General features: G+C 40.6%; 1 protein-coding gene across 1 annotated transcript in view; it reads left to right on the forward strand.

The window, feature by feature from the left end:
- Positions 1-20,083, forward strand: part of LOC126473155 (unconventional myosin ID) — a 158,401-nt gene that overhangs the window by 53,242 nt on the left and 85,076 nt on the right. The window contains exons 2-5 of the mRNA XM_050100016.1: positions 6,785-6,891; positions 8,545-8,740; positions 8,822-9,041; positions 12,049-12,264. Of these exons, the coding sequence (XP_049955973.1) occupies positions 6,785-6,891; positions 8,545-8,740; positions 8,822-9,041; positions 12,049-12,264 (739 nt within the window). The remainder of the gene's footprint in view (positions 1-6,784; positions 6,892-8,544; positions 8,741-8,821; positions 9,042-12,048; positions 12,265-20,083) is intronic.

Here is a 20,083-nt window from a genome sequence, read left to right on the forward strand (position 1 = left end):
TCAGCTTATCCAGTTCTCATCTCCTTATTTCCTGGTCTTTTTCAGTATCTTCAGTTTTAATCCAAAGTTCATAACCAGTAAATTGTCGTCAGAGCGCACATCTGCCCCTGTAAATGTCTTACAATTTAAATTCTGGTTCTCAAATCTCCATCTTACTATTATGTAATCAATCTGAAACGTTCCAGTGTCTCCAAGTCTCTGTCACACCTGTTGAAACATACATTGGAAATAACTTTAGTGACTTGTCTGTGCAATTGAGGATATTGCTCTTGGTGTGAATTTTAGAAGAGTCTTGTAAATTCCACGATTGGACAGACAAGTCATGGAGCTGGGTACTGCTCTGTATGTCTATCAGCTCAAGTTGATGGTAAATGAGGCAGTACATCAGCAACAAAAAGCAAGAACTGTCTGACAAATAAATCAAAATCAGTCTTCAGTTTCCAAAGTCTTGGAATCTTTCAGAGAATTCGTGATGAGATGCTTCAATTATTGAAACGTAATCAGTCATGTCCACAAATGACTGCCTTTAGTTCCCTGAAATTTTCCAGGTTGTGAACTTGAAGCTCATTTTTCCATAGCATTAACTTCTGTTTGACAATATTAATCTTGTTTGCCATGGCTGTCACCAAATAATTCTATCCTTGCATTAAAAGACTTGGTGAAATTAAATAACGGGTGAGGGTGACCATAAAAGATATTGTCGCTGCTCTGTTTACGATTAACTCAAGTTTTTTCGCCATACCGTCTTTGTGGCTGTTGTTATAGTGATGTTGTAGTGAATGTTTTCCCAGCTCATAATAGTGTGATGGAATGTGAAGCACTTCATGTGATGTCTGAACTATAGAAAAAGCAAAGCAATTCCCATTTAACATTGAATGATGTGGCCTCTCCACTTTTTTTTGGACAAGTGCATAGTCCTGTGGTATTCTTAATGCAGAACATAAATATTGTTTAGCAGTTGGTATTGTTAGCAAATCTTGGCAAGCCAACCAGCTCGCACTAGCGATGTTCGGCAGCAGACTTCATTTTCCTGTTCCTCCTCACCCCTCAGCCCCACATGCACCCAGAGTGCTAGGCAGAAGCACTCATGGAACACTGTTTGGCCAGGCCTTGTCTAAGCTTTTAATGACCTTCACAGACATGTCAACAGACGAACAGTCCACACAAGCCTTCACTTCAAGCTTAACTGAAGTGCACCAAGAGTTCTGGTTTATATTTACCTCCTTTTCCCCTGGTCAGAAGGATACCTACAAATAGGTTTCCTGGGGATAAAACAACACTACATGTGCCAGTTATGGAGCGTTGCAATTATTTTGGATCAATTTATTTTCATTGAAAGTGTACCTTACCAACTTTACCCACTTGTGGGACTCCCCTCTAGAGCAGTAAACCGTGCTTTAATGGAGTCTGATACATAGACATTTAATGACAAGACTTCCTTTTTCATTTTGGCAATGGAAAGAGAGAGACAGACTTCAGAATTATTCTCATTACTGGGGTACAGTTCATTTACACCACATCATTCTGTCACAGATCATCTCACAAAGTAAGAAACCATAACTCTGAGTGCATAGTGACAATTTCGTACTGGAAAACCATATCCCAGTTGAGTTTGACTGCACCATACGTAAAAATTTAATTTAATTAGGTTCATGGAGACTGTATTCTGCTAAGCAACTATCTTATTTCTCAATTAATTAACATGCTCACAGAAGTTGTGCTTTTCACGTAGGAAAGCACTTAAAAAATTAATGACATGCTAATAGAAGATCACAAAGTGTAAGTCCACAATATAACTGTTACTGTTGACACTTGAAAGAAACGAATAACTACTTGATTTGTGCGTGTGTGTGAGATATATATATATATATATATATATATATATATATATATATATATATATATATATATATATATATATATATATATATATATATATATAATGGAAGGAAACATTCCACGTGGGAAAAATTATATATAAAAACAAAGATGAGGTGACTTACCGAACAAAAGCGCTGGCAGGTCGATAGACACACAAACAAACACAAACATACACACAAAATTCAAGCTTTCGCAACAAACTGTTGCCTCATCAGGAAAGAGGGAAGGAGAGGGGAAGACGAAAGGAAGTGGGTTTTAAGGGAGAGGGTAAGGAGTCATTCCAATCCCGGGAGCAGACATATTTAAATATGTCTGCTTGTGTCTGTATGTGTGGATGGATATGTGCGTGTGTGCTAGTGTATACCTGTCCTTTTTTCCCCCTAAGGTAAGTCTTTCCGCTCCCGGGATTGGAATGACTCCTTACCCTCTCCCTTAAAACCCACTTCCTTTCGTCTTCCCCTCTCCTTCCCTCTTTCCTGATGAGGCAACAGTTTGTTGCGAAAGCTTGAATTTTGTGTGTATGTTTGTGTTTGTTTGTGTGTCTATCGACCTGCCAGCGCTTTTGTTCGGTAAGTCACCTCATCTTTGTTTTATATATATATATATATATATATATATATATATATATATATATATATATATATATATATATACACACACACACACACACACACACTTGAATATCCCCGCCTGCACAAAGTATTCCAATTGCAATGCCCAGGAATATAAAACACAGAATCTGAATCTGGCATGCAATCCACAGTACTTTTCTTTTGCAGATTCATAACCCTTGGTGGAGCGTATGCTGGGATGGTTCCTTGGGAAGGACAAGGCCAATTTCCTTCCCACTGTGCTTTTGATCAGTCTCCAACCTTAATCTATTTTTCCTCCCTTCCTTCTGAATAAAATTTGGATCCATCATTGCATTCTTGTATCCAAGGAACAACCAAAGCCATCAACAAATATTTGAGATAGTTCACCGAAGAGAGTGGACTGAAAGATAATGACTGCTGGTTTTTGGAATTCTCATGAATTAATCATATCTGTGTAAATACAAAAACAAAATTATGCCACATTGTATCATATTTAATGGGAGTTTATTGGGGGGGAGGGGGGGGGGGGGGAAGAAAACAAGATTAGCATCCAAGCATATTGTTTTCACCTGGAAAGTACACTATGTCACATATCAGCATTTGCAATGGCAAAGATTCATCACTTGGGACCTGAAATTGTGTTCCAACTTATACTTGATAGCAGATTTATTCTCTTCCCTAACTTGAATATTTGAACTGATTGAAAGAAGACTTTATCAAACAAGAAGAGATATGCCATTATAATGCAGAAATCTCAGTTGCTTGTAATCCTTTTCTCGATGGCGTTGAAAATTTTGGAATCTCACCAGGTGATGTTTATAAACTGAAAGCAGATCACCTCATTTCAGCTAACACGTTTCATCCCTGCTTCCAGGTTTGATTTTTATTATTTCAAAATTTTACTGTAGCATGGGAAGTGTAGGGAATGTCCCTTAACCAGGTACATGTGGCGTCCACTGTCGAATTCTACCTTATGCGTCTCTTGTGAGAGTGGATCACATTGGGGCGGGGGGGGGGGGGGGGGGGGGAGAAAGAAAAACACTATGTCGGAACAGGCCATTATGTTCCAATAGTGCCGACTGGCTGCCGTGTCATCCGCAGCCCAAGGGCATCGCAGCATGCGGATATGGAGGGGCACTGGTCAGCTGGTCTGCATACTGCTCTCCCGGCCGTTTTGTCAGTTTACAAGACCAGAGCTGCTCCTTCTCAATCAAGTAGCTCCTCAGTTTGGCTCACAAGGGCTGAGTGCACCCCGCTTGCCAACAGCGCTCGGCAGACCGGATGGTCACCCATCCAAGTTCTAGCCCTGACTGACAGTGCTTAATCTTTGGTGATCTGACGGGAACTGATGTTACCACCACGGCAGAGCTGTTGGCATTAGGTGCATGTAACATAATACAATAGCCAATCCATTGTGGTGGGGCTGAGGAAGGGAAAGGGGGGGTTGGTTCTTATCAAGTTCCTGCATTATTACAGGCCTCTTAACAATGCAGGGAACACACTGTTGGTGCCAGAGCTGGTAACTCCTCATGCGTGCCAAGGCATGTTTGACTGTTGAGTCTGCAGCATGAGACCTCCCAGTTGGAGTAGGAGGCACTACGGCAGGTGATTTGAAGTGAAGCGAGTCAGACTTCCTCAATCTGGTGGTGGCAAAATCTCTGCAGTCTCACTGAAGAGAGTAGACTGTTTCATCACTGAAAGGTATGACACTAAGTTTTTCTCTTTTTGGCTACACAATGGGAGGAAAGTAGATTCAAAAGAAATAGTGAGAAGAACTACCCTCAGAAACTACTTTGTACCTAAACTAATGGCAAGTCCTTTTTGACCTAAAACTGTCAATATTTGTCGAGCATATTGAGGTTAAATTTGGAGATTTAATATCAATCAGTATAATGCAAACCAACTGTTGCCTCGTTAAAAGCAATCTCAAGTCAGTCATTCCTCTCCTGTGAATATTTATGTCACCATCACTCCTTACAAAAGCTTCAACAATCCCTGTTTCCTTCACGACATCATATTGCAGATGAACTGCACACAAAGCTGGAATAATGTCATATACAATGTAGCTGAGAGATAACAGAATGATTACTGCTGCTTTTGTTTTGACTTTCAAAGAGAATGTATTACCTGAAAAAGTAAAACTAATTATCTATCGCTGCAGTGGGAAGCCAATTGTGAAGTAGTACATGACGTATTCAGCCATCAGTGTCTCGATCTGTGGCTCTAGCCTCCTCCCTTTTTACTTCAACAAGCATGTATTAAGACATCTGGGAGAGTGATCTTTTCGTGATTGTCATTTCCCTTCAGCACCGACACCCGACTGACCACCTACCCTAATGGGGTCTCAAGAAAGCTTAGTGGCATGTTTCATTGTTGGCGCATCATCAGGTGCTACCCCACAAGGCAATATTGATGACGTGCTGCAAGATACAACTACCCAATATAAAAGCAGTGGCAGTAATGATCCCCCTTTCTTCTGTAACATATCATCTGAAATCAGTCACATGGTGGACACAAGAAATCATCAAGACCATCAGATAACACAGCTGTGTGCCCCAACAACGTAAGCGTCACCTATCAGTAGGAAACGTTATTGCTTCTAAAGGGCTGAGCTCAGCCACATTAGCTCATAAAATACCAGGAATATTCTTATATCACTACTATAGGGACGTATACCTCTTCTTTACAGATTTGTGTCAAGTTGCATTGTATCTACATCCACCAATTAGCAACCAGTGTTCATGCTAACATCTTAGATGAAAATTTCTGTAGTGACTATACTGTTATTGCAGAATGCCTTATGGTACACTTCACTCGAGTATTTGCGTCTACCAGTTATCCTTTCCCTTTCCATATACACAAAAGCCAGGCGGAGAATTACAACCTGTCTTCACTACATGACATCTAGAACCATATAATCCCTCTTTCAGTGAATGAGAACTCCTCAGGACTTTGGCCCTTGGGCACAATACTGCATCAGGAACTGATAGAATCTACTACCAAATACTACTACATCTAACTGTGGATTGCCCACACCACATTTTTGCGGTCTTTAATTGTGTCTGGATTGAGGATGAGATCCCAAATCAGCTGAGAGAAAGTGTAATTGTTCCCGACTTGAAACAGAGTAAAAACTCATATAAGATGGACACCTGTAGACCAATCAGTCTCAGGAACTAGCAGATGAGGGACAGCCTCCAGCAACTCTGTTGGTCTCTTGAGATGAGCCTTTCGTGCAACTCCAATTGTGGCTTTCAAAAGGGAAAGTTCACAACTGACCGCTTATTTCTTCTGGAGTTGGCTAAGGATGATTTTTGTTCTTCTCCAACACCTCATTACTGTCTTCTTTGACAAAAGGAAGTCCTGTGACACCCGCTGACATTACCATATCCACACTGTACTGTATAAGCGGAGTTTGAGGCACTCATCGTGATCCTTACTGGAATTTTTTCTGGCTGGACTGAGATCAAAACAAGCAGTAAACCTGCTATTCGAAGTGAAAAAAGGAGAAGTTGAACAATAACCTTGCAAGGGCTATGGCACCTATGGTCTTGCTGTCATTATGTGCAGATGATATTTACATGTACTGCAGATTTTTAGCCATGAGTGTTGCTGAACACCTCCTTTGGGGTGCCATAAAGAATGCACAGTCCTGAGCTCTGACCCATGGCTTCCAATTTTCCACCACCAAAATGTGTATATGTATTTCTGCTGATGTACAACTGTGCAGCCATGTCCAGAACTTTCCCTTCATAATGAACTGCTCAACAGGGCAGATTCATCCCACTATGTGGAACTTTTATTTGAAACCTAGATGATGCCACTGCTATATATTTGCCAGCTTAAAAATAAGTGTCATTTGAAAATCAGCACTCTCCGCAGCTTTGTTAACGCTTCCTGTGGTGTGGAGCCCTCAACCTCATGCATGTTTAGAAAGTTCTTGTCCTCTCTCAACTGTATTACAGGAGTCTGACTTATGGATTAGTGGCCACATTGTCATGGATTTGGTTCTGCAAAATGATTTCATTTTCAATTAGATTGAGTGTTGTTACATATATGTGAATGAAACTGTACGTAGTAAATTACTGGCAGCGTAAAAAGGTGTACAGAATTTTTAGAGTAAACTTGTGATAGATTATAAAGAGAACACTATGAACAAGTTTTTCAGATTATCCAGGTGAGAGAAACATTAACAGGTACTTTCTGAATTATTCTTAAAAATATGTCTAATCTAGTTATGTTAATATACTTAGTTTTAACTGGGATCCACACAAATCATTTTCTAATTTTTTTCCTTCATTTTTTCCCAGATTTCAAGGTGGAAAGATATACAGCTATATAGGAGAAGTGTGCATTTCTGTCAATCCATACCGAACTATGAATATTTATGGGCAAGAATATATCACTCAGTATAAAGGTTTGTTTCATTATGGTTTAGAAGTAGCATTGTTCAAATGCTTCATTCCACAGTTTTTAATGGAGTGAGAGCAATTTAACTATAGGATTCACAAATGGAGGTGGATGAAAAGCTCTGTACATCAGGTATGACACACAACTCTGACTGTGCTCTGAGCACTAACAAAGGAATTATTAATCATTCCTCATAAATTTATTGCAAATTGTTGTGGCTTCTGTTGTTCGTAAGTGACAAATACTACACAATTAGGTGTGAGACATAATTTACAGAATACATGTTTACTTCAAGTATGAGGCAGATAACACCATTCTAATTACAGATGTTACTATCTCTCAGGAGCACACTGTAGAAGCTCCACACACTTGCCAAAAGAGTCATTAAAAATTTACAGTGGTGCATTTAGTAACCCTGCACCTCTCTGCACAGCTTGCCTTCATTTGTGACTCATAATATAGTGTAAAGTTGTAATCAATTGTTAATTGTTCTGCTTGCTAACATAGTCAGTATTTTCACAGTACTATTTTTGGGTTAAGTTTTTTAGGGCAGCCACAAGTTGTAATCAGTATGTTTTTGGGTTAATTGGTGAGTGATGGTTTGACAGTTTATTAATGTTTTGTAGGGTCAAATGGCACAACAGACAATGAAGTTATTTTTTTCAAACTATTTCTGTTTAATTTGTTATATTTACTTTTTTTAGGAAAACATTAGTCTGATTTTTCATGGTATGAGTGCTTTAGCTTTCAGATCTTTTAGATGCAGCATTGAAGTAGGTGGTGATAAAAACTGACAAAGCCAATAATACTGACTGCCTATATTTGTACCAAAGTCTTCCACTTCTTTTCTTGACTGCAGTTCAACTATCAAGTAATTTGCTTTATAATAAAGTCCCTAAGGAAAATAAAATAAGCCATATAGTAAAGAGGAGGCTTAGGAAAGAGAAAAGGATGGGAGTGCGTTAGTTTATTGAAGTCCACCTAAGGTACTGGTAGTATGACAATACCAGAATTATTAGGATTCGATCTTGATTGATAAACTAAATACTGCTAAAGTGAGACACAAAAATCTGCCTGAAGAAAATGTTTAAATATGGCTGCCTGTAAAGAAAGACACATTGTCTACATCAAATTTATGTCATTTGGATTATGGTTTTGAGCACTGTTAAAAGTCCTCTTCAGATCCTAAACCTGAATCTTCACTCTGCTTACAAGCTGTACTTCATAGTAATTGGATGCTGGGTATGAGGATGACCTGTAACAGAGATCAGAATTGGTAATCCAAATAAACATAAAAAAGATCTAGACAGTATCTGTTTTTCTTCATCGTATTAAAAGTGGCAATGTTGCCCTCAGACATAAAATCTTTTATTGTGTTGTCCTTATGTTATTTCTTTACAGAGGACAACATTACTGGTGTGAAAAACATGAGAGTACCTGTAGTAGACTAATAGTAACCAGTAGTAGCATAAGTGAGAACTATTTTAATTAGTAATTCACAACTAATTAAAACCATGCAAAAAATGAAGTGAAATATGAGTGCAGTGACATATGCTTTACTAGGTCTTTTGGAATTACCAGTTCTACTTAAGATAATAAAGAATGTCTGTAATACATAATCTATGTTGTTTTTAATGAGTGTTTGTGATTTTTATTGTAGGAAGAGAATTCTTTGAAAATCCACCCCATATATTTGCAATAGCAGATGCAGCTCATAAAGAAATGAAGCAACAGGGACGTGATACGTGTATAGTTATTAGTGGTGAGTCAGGAAGTGGAAAGACAGAAGCCTCAAAAATAATAATGAAGTATATAGCTGCAGTGACCAATTTAGGTGGTCGGCAGGAAGTTGAGAGGTATACTATATTGGTATATTGTATCTGGTCAATAACTAGAAATGTCAGTGAACAGTATATTATATCCTGTTTTGTTTACAGAGTGAAAAATGTTCTTCTCCAGTCAAATGCAATTCTTGAAGCATTTGGAAATGCAAAAACGAATAGGAATGACAATTCCTCCAGGTTTGGAAAGTACATGGACATAAACTTCGATTTCAAAGGAGATCCAGTGGGAGGCCACATTAATAATTACTTATTAGAAAAGTCAAGAGTAATTTTACAACAGAAAGGAGAAAGAAATTTTCATAGTTTTTACCAGGTAATTCAAGGTGATCGTAACTGTATGTTAATATATTAACACTGTTGATATGATAATGCAGATGGTCTACTGTTTAATGGCAGCAATATTATATATTGCTACCACAGAGTCATTGTGATATATACAGAGTGTTTAAGTGAAACTTCAGCTGAAATCAGTATGGCAGTATCACATTAATGCATAGGATGCCAGATTGTCCGTGTTATCTAATCACCTACTTAAAAATGTCGGAAAGCTGTTAAAGATAGAGATGTCCATTGACATATTTCTGAGATAAAACAAATGGGTGTATTGAGAAGTCCAACTATCTCTGACTGTAATCATGTCACACTTGATGTGACACTTGCATTTATGGGTGTTGGCCACTTGCTTTTATGGGTGTTGGCAGGCACTATAAGAGATTGTGTGCTTAGTGTTCTCGGTCTTAACTATCCCCCCCCCCCTCTGGTATTCCCCCCCCCCCCCCTCTACAAATAATAATGTTTCATTTCTCAAGAATAGCTTTTCCATGCACTCTATACCCCAAAAATTGGCCTTTAACCTATAGCAGAAGATATAAGACACTACCATGCATTCACTCCTATCCTACCAAAAAAATTATATAATTTCCAATACTCAAGAAAAATTAGAAGTATGATTAGCATTAGGGTACACTTGTAGTAGCATGTGTTATTTATACCTCGATCAAAGTAACAAATTGACACTCGAGCATGGAAGGGCAGCGTGCATAATATGGCTGCAGCAGCAGCAGTCAGTTCTGTTGCAATTTCGCAACTAGTTTCAGACATTCTGTCTCATAAAATAAACATGCCACACAGAGAAACAATGCAACAACAGAAACAGATCACATTACTATGTCACTGGCCTAAAGTGTTGTCTGCAGCTGTCTATGATAAGTAGCACTTGATTCAACAGAACAATACGACAAGTTGAAGAGAACAATAGGCATGATCAAGCTCATGCCCCACTTGGTTGTAGCTGTCATTTAAACAAATAGCTGTGAATCATTTTGTTTTCCTAATCAAGTATAGTCATGAAAAGTGAAGATGTGGCATTTGACATACTTTTCCCAGTATATGATAATTTTTTAGGAACACTCTTTGTTGGTTTATAACATGTGGAAACATTCTGTAATGGTATCTTTCTGTTCAAATTATAAAAATCATGACTGGCAAAATGTACAGATAAATGCAACATCCCAAGTGAATATTGTGTCACTGTTGTAGAGCTCAAAATGATTAACTGTATGGAGGTTACTGTATACTGTAGAGCTTATTACTGCAAAAGGAATAGTCTGATGAGAGGATCATATAATTGAAACACACAATGAAAACAGTGAGCTGAAGAAAGTGATTGCCCCCCTCCTAACTTTTGATTCATCATCTGTGCTGATGATGCAAGCCTTGTCATGTGTTCCTGATTTCATGCTGTATTTTAAATGCCATTGTTTCATTCTATAATGAGCAGGCAGTACACTGCAAATGCAATAAGATAGATCAACTGTCAAATGCCCACTTCCACAAATTTGTGTGTGTTTTTTGAGCACTGTAAAGCATGGAGTTGCAAATTGACTGTGTTCTGAGACACATATAGAAAGTTTCAAGGTTGAAGAGTAGGCACATCTGCTGAGGGGAATAAAGTTTAGAAATTATTACTTTTGCGGTAGCCTAAAGTTTGCTAGGTAGTTTTGTACCTCTGTAAATATATTGAACAATTTGTGTAGGAAAGTACACATGGGGCACAGTGGAGTTCCAACGAAGTCTGTGTCTTGAACTTTATTTGAAAGTATAAGAATGCCAAAGTAGTTGTAAGCTAGTGTAGGCTGGCCAGGGTGGCCGAGCGGTTCTAGGCGCTACAGTCTGGAACCGCGCGACTGCTACGATCGCAGGTTCGAATCCTGCCTCGGGCATGGATGTGTGTGATGTCCTTAGGTTAGTTAGGTTTAAGTAGTTCTAAGTTCTAGGGGACTGATGACCTCAGATGTTAAGTCCCATAGTGCTCAGAGCCATTTGAACCAAGCTAGTGTAATCAATCCAGTAATATCCAGTGCAAAATCCAAATACACAAGCAGTGTCGTTTTCAGAAGACAGTTGTGGTATGAAGTTTTAAGCTTCATATAAGGCAACAATCTGACTGGTATGGTAAATAGGTATTTAACTAGACTGTCTCCACCCATTTTGTGCACTTGTTGTGATTCTAGTAGGCATAATGGGTTCTCTCCTAATGGATCATCATGTGTAGAGTACCTTTGCTCCCCACAGAATTCATATCGGTATTACTGTCAGACAGTGCCCCCTTTAACCAGCAATAAAACTGATAATGTTGGTGGGTATGGCCTGGCCCATGCAGTAGAGGGAGGAGAGGTGCTAATATCTCTGCCAAGAGATCATGGATAGAGAGCAGCTCAATAGGCCAGAGGATATTGGGCCTATTGCTCTGTGTATTGGTTCTCCCAAGGATCTCAGTAATTGTGTACTCCAGGTCGCTTGTTTTGACTTAGAATTTTCAGTGCTCTGTCAAGTTATTCTCACAATATCACAGAGCTCCCATGTCATCTTCATCATCTTATACAGCTGCTTCCCCTTTCTTCAGGGTTTCTTTAATTTTCCTGCGGATGGAATCTATATTTCCTGTAGTCATGCATGATTCTGCAGTTTTCTGTTTTACTTCTGGTTGCTTTATTTTCTGCATTGTTATATTTTCTTCTTCCGCCAGTTAAATTTGCTCTCTCAACAAGTGACAGAAAGATCCCAGCATCAATTGAAGATTGAACCCCTTTACATTTAGATAGATAATCGGTTACTTACCTAATGAATCACTGAGAACTGTGTAACATTCTGAAGCAATGACATACCAATTTATTATCTGTTTGCATCTAATTGAATTATTGTATGAAAATCTGTCATATTAATTTTGATTAATAACTGCATACACTAGGATCTCTGAAAGTGAGCTGTCATTTTGCCTGCATTATTTAATCTCAGTATGGTTGTTCTTTTTTTCACAGTTGCTTGGAGGTGCAAGTGAACCAGAGCTTAAGGAATTCCAGCTCAGTCGTGACCCCGGAAACTATTTTTACACTCGACAAGGAAATGCTTCAAAAGTAGAGGCAATCAGTGATAGGTCAGATTACAAAGCAACTGTTGGAGCATTCAAAACATTGGGGTTTTCCAGTGCTGAAACAGATACAGTCTGGAAAATTGTGGCAGCAATTCTTCACTTGGTAAGAAAGTGGCATTTGTCTTCGTTTACAGAGCTTTTTGCTGTTTGTTGATGCTTAGTGTTGAGCCAATAATTGCATATATTTTTTTATTTGTATAGTGTTGTAATTATTTGCATCATACGTTTGACTTTTTATTGTTTATGGAAGGGAGAAGATGGTCCAAGAGGTATCTTTGTGCTGATATAAGCATTTCATTGTCTGTGTGTAATTTAGTTAATGATTAGTTCACATTCTGTTCTGTCATCATAAAAGGATTCCCATGGAAAAATGTCTCCAGGACAACAGTCCTCTGTGCTGAATAATGAAAACTTTATGCAAATTTTTTTTTAAGTCAGCATGTGTGAGCTTACACTATCACAGAGTAATCCATTCAATGTCTGCATCTCAAGGATACCTGGGAATGATCTGACCATTGGCTTATGGATCCAAAGTGCTGAGTAATGCTGCTGCTATTTTTCCATTGCAACAAACATCGACGTTCTAGACGGTATGACAAAAAAATGATAGCTTTTATGGTTCTTGGGCATTGTGTCATATATGTTGTGAAAACTGCTCATTTTCATGAGACAGCTGCTTGTCATCTTCAGGTGCTTACTGGCTTATTGCTGTTGTGGCTCACTAGAAAAGTGCAGGTGCCAAGGATCAGGACTGTAATGTAATCGTAAATGAATCGTAGAGGATGTCCACATTCCTAGCCACATGGCACAGAAACAAGTTGTGGTCTTCGCATGTCGGTGAGGGAAAACAGGTGCAAGTTGCAGACCCAGTGGATGTAAGGATCTTTGATTCTCCATAGTTCATGATGAGCCACAACAGCAATCCATTGGTAAGCAGCTGCCTCATGGAAATACTGTGCTGTTGTAACTACATTTTATGATGCGATGCCCATGCAGTTGTTATGCCGGTAAAGCCTCAAGCTTAGCATCCTATCATGAAATCTGTAAAAGAGCAAAGAGCAGCCATTCACATTGGTCTAGGAATGGTGGAACAAAATTGTTAGAACATAGTGCTTGTAGGAGTGGAGGGTTTACACTTACTAACACATTTTATTCCATATACACTGGATAGACAAATGGTGAACAAGAAGTACAGAATCACACAGTCCAAGGGTAATCCATGTCTGAGGTGGTTGCTGTTGTCACAGGGCAGGTAGTGTAATATGTGGATCATATGGAACACCAACGAGAACTGCTCTTCCCGGCGGAGCACACGCTTGTATCAGGCGGGTCGGCCACTGGCTTCTACGAAGTGGTGCAGCTATTGTTTTGATGGCATGGCTTCATTCCGGCATTTGTCTTGTGGTGGTCTCCCGCAGCTTGCAGCCCAGTCAGCGGTGCAGGCAGCAAGTATGGATCAGTTTCAGACAGTTGTCTGACAGTAGAGCATCAAATTTAGGAAGGGAGATTGTACCAGCATATGTTACAGGGGTAATGGGTTCCCTGAATGAGACAGTATGTTGTGGTGATTTGTTGTTGTTGCACTACTACTACTACTTCTAATTCTACTTCTTCTTCTTCTTGGTGCCGAAATATTATAGTAATTACACAGTAACTTTGGCAACGGCCTTGCCACAGTGGATACACCGGTTCCTGTGAGATCACTGAAGTTAAGCACTGTCGGGCGTGGTCGGCACTTCGATGGGTGACCGTCCAGGCCACCATGCTCCGCTGCCATTTTTCGGGGTGCACTCAGCCTCGTGATGCCAATTGAGGAGCTACTCGACTGAATAGTAGCGGCTTCGGTCAAGAATACCATCATAACGACCGGGAGAGCGGTGTGCTGACCCCACGCCCCTCCTATCCGCATCCTCCACTCAGGATGACACAGTGGTCGGATGGTCCCGGTAGGCCACTAGTGACCTGAAGGAGTGGAAAGAAAAAACAAAAAAAAAAAACAATAACTTTAGAACAAACCAAGAAATACATATGCATGGTCTTCCAGACTATAGATAAATTGTAGTGTTGTGAAATTAAAACTTATGGAACAGAGAAATTCTTACATTGCTTTGGAAAATTTCATTGATCTAAAAAGTCGTGTGGCCTGAACGAGCAATTACCAGACACAGGGTGTATATGACCCAGAACAACCAGGAGATCTGGGGAAAACCTGGGAATTTGTTCATCTGGGAGAAAACCGGGAAAATTCCGCGGATTTTTTAGAATTCTGGGAATTTTTCAGTGTTTTAGTTTTCTGTTAAATTTTTGTAATTTTGACTGGTAAGAACTGATGCTCTAACAAAGGATATTACTGTATCCCGCTACTGCAGAATAACACTTCAACAATAAAACATAAACGAGGGAAAAACACGAAAATAATTTGCGAAGGAAATGTGCCATATACAACAGTACAACAACGACACACAGTGCTCATGCAAGCGTGTGCCAACAGCAGAATGTGTCAAAGGCTTTAGGAGGACTATGCAATGCTTCATAACAACAAATTGCCTCCAATGAGAATGTAGTCACAACTGTTTACATTAGATTCGTTTTAGCAGTTACGAGTGGGCTCCTGCGCGTGCGCAGTTGAGTCGCATTTGAGCAGTAGATTCTCCTGCTTCTGACAACAGGAATGTGGCTGTTGGCTGTGCAAGCAGTCACAGCAAGCAGCTAGATGCTACCAGAAAGAAGCTTGTTTCACAAAGCGCTTGGCATCCAGTGCAGAATAGTCTATCGATTATTCATATGATTTTGAAATGCATCCCTGTTGGTTTTTGAACATTTTTGAACACATTTTGAGTTGATTTCTGAATGAATCATAAGTTGATTTTTGAATGCGTGCATAGTGTATGTGATGTCTCTGTCAGGAGAATCCTTGTCGCATCTAGAAATAAACTTTTTGCTGACACAATAGGACGGGCGTATATGAGCTGAGCGGAGTAAAGCCGAACGGATGAATACCAAACGCCATGTGATGTGGTTGATTGGGTTTGCAAATGGTCAGCATTGTTATAATTACTAGTGAAATCCATAGATTCAGACTACCAGAATGGAAATAAACAACTAACAGGAATAAAAGGTGAGAAACATCACGTTTATCTTCTCGGTGTATCCAAGAAAATGAAATTTGACCGAAAATTTTTGGCCAGATCGCTACACTAGTAAGGGCCAGTTGTACTCTATTCTGGAAGTACAGTTGTACAGTCCCTTGTACACTTAAGCTCTATTCTGGAAGTAATGTGGAAAACGTGTTGTACGAACACGTAACAACACCTAACAGGAGAATAATCGCGTCGTATCTAAACTGGTGGTTCTGGCAGGGTTAGTGAAGTTAATCGGCAAACAACTTTTGACAATGGCAGGAATAGCTACAGAATTGGTCATGACAAGATTGTTTGTTGGAATGAGGAAGAAGAAGAAACGGGGACATCACACAAGTTATGGAAGAATAAGACGATTCCAAATTCATATAAAAATTTCACAATACTACTGTTCGATCTCGTGCTTGAGAAACCGGTGTGTATGAATGAAATGTGAAACTATTCCCTAACATAAAGCTTTTTGCTTGTAGTAGGCCTAATAGGCATTTGATATTGGTACTTACTGAATTATACACTCCTGGAAATGGAAAAAAGAACACATTGACACCGGTGTGTCAGACCCACCATACTTGCTCCGGACACTGCGAGAGGGCTGTACAAGCAATGATCACACGCACGGCACAGCGGACACACCAGGAACCGCGGTGTTGGCCGTCGAATGGCGCTAGCTGCGCAGCATTTGTGCACCGCCGCCGTCAGTGTCAGCCAGTTTGCCGTGGCATACGGAGCTCCATCGCAGTCTTTAACACTGGTAGCATGCCGCGACAGCGTGGACGTGAACCATATGTGCAGTTGACGGACTTTGAGCGAGGGCGTATAGTGGGCATGCGGGAGGCCGGGTGGACGTACCGCCGAATTGCTCAACACGTGGGGCGTGAGGTCTCCACAGTACATCAATGTTGTCGCCAGTGGTCGGCGGAAGGTGCACGTGCCCGTCGACCTGGGACCGTACCGCAGCGACGCACGGATGCACGCCAAGACCGTAGGATCCTACGCAGTGCCGTAGGGGACCGCACCGCCACTGCCAACCAAATTAGGGACACTGTTGCTCCTGGGGTATCGGCGAGGACCATTCGCAACCGTCTCCATGAAGCTGGGCTACGGTCCCGCACACCGTTAGGCCGTCTTCCGCTCACGCCCCAACATCGTGCAGCCCGCCTCCAGTGGTGTCGCGACAGGCGTGAATGGAGGGACGAATGGAGACGTGTCGTCTTCAGCGATGAGAGTCGCTTCTGCCTTGGTGCCAATGATGGTCGTATGCGTGTTTGGCGCCGTGCAGGTGAGCGCCACAATCAGGACTGCATACGACCGAGGCACACAAGGTCAACACCCGGCATCATGGTGTGGGGAGCGATCTCCTACACTGGCCGTACACCACTGGTGATCGTCGAGGGGACACTGAACAGTGCACGGTACATCCAAACCGTCATCGAACCCATCGTTCTACCATTCCTAGACCGGCAAGGGAAGTTGCTGTTCCAACAGGACAATGCACGTCCGCATGTATCCCGTGCCACCCAATGTGCTCTAGAAGGTGTAAGTCAACTACCCTGGCCAGCAAGATCTCCGGATCTGTCCCCCATTGAGCATGTTTGGGACTGGATGAAGCGTCGTCTCATGCGGTCTGCACGTCCAGCACGAACGCTGGTCCTACTGAGGCGCCAGGTGGAAATGGCATGGCAAGCCGTTCCACAGGACTACATCCAGCATCTCTACGATCGTCTCCATGGGAGAATAGCAGCCTGCATTGCTGCGAAAGGTGGATATACACTGTACTAGTGCCGACATTGTGCATGCTCTGTTGCCTGTGTCTATGTGCCTGTGGTTCTGTCAGTGTGATCATGTGATGTATCTGACCCCAGGAATGTGTCAATAAAGTTTCCCCTTCCTGGGACAATGAATTCACGGTGTTCTTATTTCAATTTCCAGGAGTGTATTTGGTCGTGTTATAAAAATGACCATTTGTGCCAAAGCAGTCTTGTTAATTTCATGTGTGTTACAAAATTGCTGCAATATTAGAAAGGCCTATTTTGTTTTATCTAGCAGACAGTGACAAAATAGACGTAAGCAGATTGAGAAACCACACCAGTCTTTGGTATTATTATTAGGTAACGACATTTCGATTTTTCATGTAGCAAAATGTTTGACGAACTTTGATGAGGTAATCGATCCTTTTGCAGAAAGGAAAACACGCCATGTAAAACTGTAGCAAGATTAGAGAGAAAAAAAAATGCTAGGAGCTAAGGATTGAAGAAATGTGTACTTTCTTGCTTGTCTATTGTCTTTATTGGTTTTATGTATCCTATATTTAATTTTATGCCACAGAAAACAGCAAGTTGTTAGCTAATAGGCAATAAAGAGTGCAAATTTTCTGAAGAGTTCTTGTTGTTCTCCCGATTACAAATAATCCCATTCCCTTTTAATTCAGAGTTTTTTGAAAAAAGAGGGGCAGGCTTTCAAACCGGCGGACTGGAAGCAGGAAAGGCACCACAGGACATTTCAGTTTAGATTGTCCTGAATATAGCTTGATGGCATCCATTACAAAATATACACGTTTCAATATCACAGAGCGAGATACAGTGACGTGCGATAGAAGACTGCTGTCTGAAGGGGCATGGCACTGCACTTTGGCACACTTAAGACTAAACAATATGTCTTACATTTCCTCGAACACACGTTTTATGTTTCAGACTTTTCAGGAAGATGTGCGCTACAAGATGAACATATTTTTGAAAATACAATTTCTTTTAGTATTGATCCAGTTAGCAAATATCGTAGATCCGGGGCTGATGCACAGAGCAGTCTGTTATAGAGGGTAGTCTCCACGTGACCCGTGTTTACATTTAATGATTTTGCTGTGTCTCCTTCGTTTACTCTCACATCAAATGAAAACAATATGGATATCTGTGGCTGGGCGCTATCAAGTGAATTAAAATACATTCACGTAATTATGGAAGGCTAAAATATGTTATTAGCTTCAGATATTATATTATTTACAGCTTTCTGACAGTCAAGAAAATTAATTACCATGGAGGAACTATCCAAATGGGACAGAAATTGGTAGATATGATACACATGTACAGAGAAACAAATGATTATAGTTACAGAAAAACTGGGTGATTTATTCAAGAGAAAGAGCTACACAGATTGAGCAAGTTAGTAACATGTTGGCCCACCTCTGCAAGCAATTATTTGGCTTAGCATTGATTGATAGAGTTGTTGAATGTGCTCCTGAAGCATATCATGCCAAATTCTGTCCAGTTGGTGCATTATATTGTCAAAATCCTGAGATAGTTGGAGGGCCCCACCCATAATTCTCCAAACATTCACAACCTGAGAGGGATACGGTGACCTTGGTGGCCAAGGTAGGGTTTGACAAGCTTAAAGACAAGCAGTAGAAACTACTGGGTGTAGGCCGGCTTTATCTTGCTGAAGTGTAAGCCCAGGGTGACTTGCCATGAAGGGCAACAAATTGGGGCATAAAATATTGTCAGCATACCACTGTGCTGTAAGGGTGCCACTTATGGCAACTAAAGGGGTTCTACTGTGAAAACAAATGGCATGCCAGAACATCATTTCTCTTTGTCAGGCTGTATGGCAGATGGCAGTCAGGTTGCTATCCCACTACTGTCCGGGGCACCTCCAGACAAGTCTTCAGTCAGGATTCTCATTGAGTGGAGTAGAACTGTCTTCAGTGATGAGTCCCACTTCAGACTGAGCCACAATGACCAGCAAAGATGTGTGTGGAGACACCCTGTATAGAAGTGGGATACCAACCTTATTGTCACTTGCTACATAGCCCATCAACTGTGAGTGATGGTCTGAGATGCCATGAAAAGCAGGACCCTTTTGGTTGTTACGGATGACACCCTTACAGCACACGTTGACATACTTCATGCCCCTTTTTGTTGCCTTTCATGGCAGGGGCCTAGTCTTACATTTCAGCAAGATAATGCCCACCTGCACACAGCAAGAATTTCTCCTGTTTGTCTTCATGCTTGGCAAACCCTACTTTGGCCAGGTCACTGGATATCTCCCCAGTTGAGAATTTTTGGACAGTTGTGGGTGGGGGCCCTCCAACCAGCTCAGGATTCTGATCCTCTAAAGTGTCACTTGGACAAAATTCAACACGATATCCCTCAGGAGGACATCAAAAAACTCTATCAATCAGTGCCAAGCCAATTAACTGCTTGCAGAGGTGGACCAACATGTTATTGACTTGCTCAATTTGTGTAGCTCTTTCTCTTGAGTCATCCAATTTTTCTGAAATTGTAATAATTTTTTTGTGTGAACGGGCACATCACATCTGCCAATTTCCGTCCAATTCAGATGGTTCCTTCATGTTTCTTTTTTTGTGTTGGAGTGTATGTTGTGCACAAGAATGAGTAGTTTTATCATGATTGACTCACTGAAGGATCTCCACAATTTTGAGGGAATGCCATCTATTCCAAGGACCTAATATTGGTGATCTAGGTCTTTGATTGCTCTATCATTTTTTTTCACAGTATCATATCTATCATCTCATCTTCATCTACTTCTTCTTGATATTCATACAGATGATTCTCTTTTCTCCACAGGTCTCTCTAATTCTTCTGTAGATGGTATCTATCTTTCCCCTAGTCATGCACACTTCTACAGCCTTGCTTTTCTCCTCTAGTCATTCATACTTAGCTATTTTGAATTTTTGTAAGTCTCATTTTAGAGATGTCTGTATACCCTTTTGCCTGTTTCACTTTTACAGTTTCTCCTTTTGTCAATGAAATTCAATATCACTTGCATTAT

Source organism: Schistocerca serialis, chromosome 4, assembly GCF_023864345.2.
Source record: "Schistocerca serialis cubense isolate TAMUIC-IGC-003099 chromosome 4, iqSchSeri2.2, whole genome shotgun sequence".
NCBI classification, from domain to species: Eukaryota; Metazoa; Arthropoda; class Insecta; order Orthoptera; family Acrididae; genus Schistocerca; species Schistocerca serialis.